At 45.1% G+C, this 4,102-nt stretch overlaps 1 protein-coding gene across 1 annotated transcript; it reads right to left on the bottom strand.

Annotated features, from left to right (window-relative positions):
* Positions 1-227: 227 nt before the first annotated feature.
* Positions 228-3,680, bottom strand: LOC134222892 (uncharacterized protein K02A2.6-like). Its single transcript, XM_062702036.1, has one exon. The coding sequence runs from the start codon at positions 3,678-3,680 to the stop codon at positions 228-230; it is 3,453 nt and encodes a 1,150-aa protein (XP_062558020.1).
* Between the last annotated feature and the right edge of the window lie 422 nt (positions 3,681-4,102).

Below are 4,102 nucleotides of genomic sequence, written 5' to 3'. Positions count from 1 at the left end.
CTGGTGATTTTCCTCCTGGCACGACATTTCGGCTGGGTGTTGAGCGATAGCAGAGTAAGAAAGTATCTATGGCTTGTTCTAGATCTTCCCCCCCGGCTTGAATTTTTTTGATTGTCCTTTTAAAGGTGTCGACAAACCTTTCAGCTAATCCGTTGCTTTGTGGATGGAACGGTGCTATTTTTAGGTGCATGATGCCATTTGACTCGCAGAATGTTTCGAACGCATCGCTAGTGAGCTGGGCTCCATTGTCGGAAACTAATACTTCGGGCATTCCGAAGCGGCTGAATATCTTGCGAAGAATTGCGATTGTTGCTGTTGTTGTAATCCGTTTGTTGGAACAACTGGGCCCACTTAGACAATGAATCTACAAGCAGCAGGTAGTATGTGTCGTTGACAGGTCCTGCGAAATCCACATGCACTCTTTCCCAGGGTTTAACGGCAGTAGGCCAAGGTTCCAATTTTGTTTTAGTGTCAGTCTTGGCTACAGCAGCGCATTCTTGACAGTTTCTGACTAGATCAGTTATGTGTTCGTCGATGTTCGGCCAATATACGAAATTTCGTGCTAACGACCTCATCCGTTCAATACCTGGGTGACCCTTATGTAATTGCCGAAGAACCTTCTGTTGAAGCTTTTTTGGAATAATGACTCGTTCTCCATACATCAAGACCTTTTGCGCTTCATAAAGAGATTCTCGACGAGCAAAATACTGTTGCAGACCACGATCCTCCGCCGGTGCCTTGCCGGGCCAGCCCTTCCTGATAAAACTCGTTATACTTTGAAGCGTTTCATCCTTAGCAGTCTCTTCTGCAATTGTTTTATAGGAAACTGGAAGATGCTCAATTGACTGACCTACAATATTGCAGATGACTTCTTCGATCTCAATAGATGCGATGACAAAATCTTCATCTGGTTTGATATGGGAATTGATTAATCGTGACAGGATATCCGCGTGCCCGAAATGATCCGTTGAAATGTACTCGATTTGAAAATCGTACAATAACATAGTGAGCGCCCACCTTTGCAGGCGGTTGGCAGTGTATAGCGGAATTCCTTGTTTCGACCCGAAAATGGCCAACAATGGTTTATGGTCGGTCTGTAGTGTGAAACGTCTGCCATAAACCATGCGATGAAATTTTGTAACAGCATAAACCAAACCCAATGCCTCCTTTTCGATTTGGCTATACCGACTTTCTGCCGGTGTAAGGCTCCTTGATGCGTGATATACAGCCTTTTCTGACCCATCCGGAAAACGATGAGCTATTCGGGCACCAATGCCAACGTTAGATGCATCCGCTGATACTACGATGTCGAGGCGAGGATTGTAGTGTGTCAACATTAGAGGTGATTGTAATATTTCTTTGAATCGATCAAAGGACTGTTGACACTGATCGGACCATCGAAAACAGACTCCTTGTTTCAGTAGTTCGTCCAGTGGTTGACGAAGCTTCCTCATTTCCCGGATGTATTTCCCATAGTAATTAACTGCTCCCAGATACGAACGCAGTGTCGCGATGTCATTGGGTGGAGGCATGTTAACTATAGCTTTCACTTTTTCAGGATCAGGGCGGACGCCCTCCTTGTCCAGCAACTGCCCCAGGTAATTTACCTGACGCATGAAGAAATGACATTTTCCGAATTTTACTGTAAACCCAAAGTCTTGGAGGCGTTCTAAAACTTTGTGTAGGTTCTGCCTATGTTCCTCCTCTGTACGGCCTCCGACAAGGACGTCGTCAAGGTATGGACATGTACAGGTCAGTCCGGCTAGCATTGCATCCATTATTTGCTGGAAAGATCCAGGGGCACTCTTGATACCGGGGGATAAACGGTTGAACTGGTAAAGGCCCTTGTGCGTATTGATGTTGATCAGCTTTCGACTTTCTTCATCTACTTGGACCTGAAGATAGGCATCCGATAAATCGATATGGCTAAACACAGTGCAGTTGGCCATCCGATTGAATATATCTTCCGGGAGAGGCAAGGGGTAATTATTTGCCTCCAGTGCGCGGTTTAACCCAGTAGAGAAGTCGGCACAAATTCGGACGGTACGATCCGGTTTACGTACAACCACTATTGGCGCTGCCCATTCCGCGTACGTAATTGGAGTGATTATTCCTTTGTCTTGAAGCCGGTTCAACTCGTCTTCCACGACAGCTTCCATGCTATACGACACCGGACGCTTTGGTTTAAACACCGGTCGAGCGTCGTCATGGAGGGTCAAGTGCACCTGCATCTTCGTACATAGACCCAACCGGTCGGTGAAAACGTTTGGAAATTTTGCTTTCAATTCCGCGACTTGCTTATTTTCTTGCTTGACATCAATCACCTTACAGAAGGACGAAAATGGTACGTCCCACAGCCCAAATTTGTCGAGTAGATCTGAGCCTAGGACGTTGAGAGACAGATTTGAAGAACAGACGTAACAGTCACCTTCTCTTTGATTGCCGCTGATGCCAATGTAGGCGCGGAACATTGCGTCGATGCCTAGTCTGTCGCCAGATGCAGTCTGAACTTCACAATCTGGTGGTGAAGTTTTTGGCGAACCGATTTTGAACCAGTTCTCCTTCGATATAATTGTGATGTCGGAGCCGGAATCAAGTTGAAGGTCAACAGGAACACCGTTGATGGTTGTCTCGACGTATCGTCTGTTTCGCTCCACGTTTTTAACCACCACAATCTTGTTTGAATGCTTATTACGGTTTACTTGCTTCCCTTTGCCTGGCTTCGGACGTTGCTTGGATGAAAAACAGCTGCAATAGCCCTCCTTATGTCCCGTTCTCCCGCAATCACGACATTTATGATCCTTAAATCCACACTGACTTGAAAAATGCATTCCGCCGCAAGACCAGCATGGTGACTTCGGCGCACTTTCTCTATAACGGATTGCCTTTTCCTTCCTATTAGACTGCGAGTACGTACGGACGGCATTTGTAGCAGCAACGGTTGATGTGGACGGTTTTCCTCCAATGAGTACCGTATCCTGCTTTAAATTGATGAGACTTTTGCATTCTTCGACAATTCGTTCAAGGGTCATGTCGCCCTCGTTCATTCTTGAAAGTAGCCGCATCCTTATATCCGAATCCTTCGGTGACTTGAGTCCACATACAAAGATAAGACATTTAAACTGATCTTCCTTCAATTCTTGGAGCTTGAAATCAACGCACGCCTTGTTGACTTTACACGAGTAGCTGATGAAATCTTCATCTTCGTCCTTCGTTGTTTGAAGGCACTGATATCGTCGATGAAACGTAGACACGGGTGTACCGAAAATCGTCTTCAATTTGGACACGGTTTCTTCAAATGAAAATTCCTTGGACAATTTCGGCAAGATGAATGATGTGTAACGTTCGTGCGCATGTGGACTCAACTTTCTTAATAATAGTCGTACCTTCGCATCATCTGCAAGTTGGGCTGCATCCTTCTCAAATAAATCTGCATACCGTGAGAACCAGGCATCAAACGAACAACCTTTTTCAAGGTCATATGCGAATTCGGTGATATTTGTTGCTAAGGAATCCAATATCAACTCATTCCGATTTGCATTCTGAACGTTTCCTTGGATGGCAGAAACTTGCTGCGACAGCTGTGTCATCAGCGCTTGCTGATTGCTGAGGATTTTCAATATCGTCTCTTTGAATGGCTGCTCTCCATTGTTGGACTGCGATGATTGTGATAGCGACATGTTCACACTATAGATAGTGGAATATATAGATGAGCGAAGATAAATCCTCTGTCTCCAAACGAGCTGTCAAACGTGTCTCCAAACGAGCATGACGTCACGATTTCAATGGAAACGTTAAGGGCTGTGACGTCATATGCGCGTGTGCACGGGCAAAAAAATCGACTCAGCCATGCTTTCGCTCATCTATAGATTCTACTATCTATAGTTCACACGTGGTGCCGCACTACAAGTGTTTATATGCTTCTTTTATTATCGCGACGCAAAAATCAATACTACGCGAATTCCCGCAAACTCGTCGCCACTTTGTTACGATGGACAACACGGAGTTATAGTGACTCGTAACAACTAATAACTTTATTATGCGAACTACATATAACGAAATAAAACAAAACTAACGCGCACACGTTGTGGCTTCTACTCGT

This window comes from Armigeres subalbatus, chromosome 3 (assembly GCF_024139115.2).
Source record: "Armigeres subalbatus isolate Guangzhou_Male chromosome 3, GZ_Asu_2, whole genome shotgun sequence".
Taxonomy (NCBI): domain Eukaryota; kingdom Metazoa; phylum Arthropoda; class Insecta; order Diptera; family Culicidae; genus Armigeres; species Armigeres subalbatus.
Note: the sequence above shows the minus strand (reverse complement) of the source record. Positions and strands in the feature narration are given on the sequence as shown.

What these genes read in the sequence shown, in the direction of transcription:
- LOC134222892 (XM_062702036.1), bottom strand. Translation starts at nt 3,680, where the DNA reads ATGTCGCTATCACAATCATCGCAGTCCAACAATGGAGAGCAGCCATTC.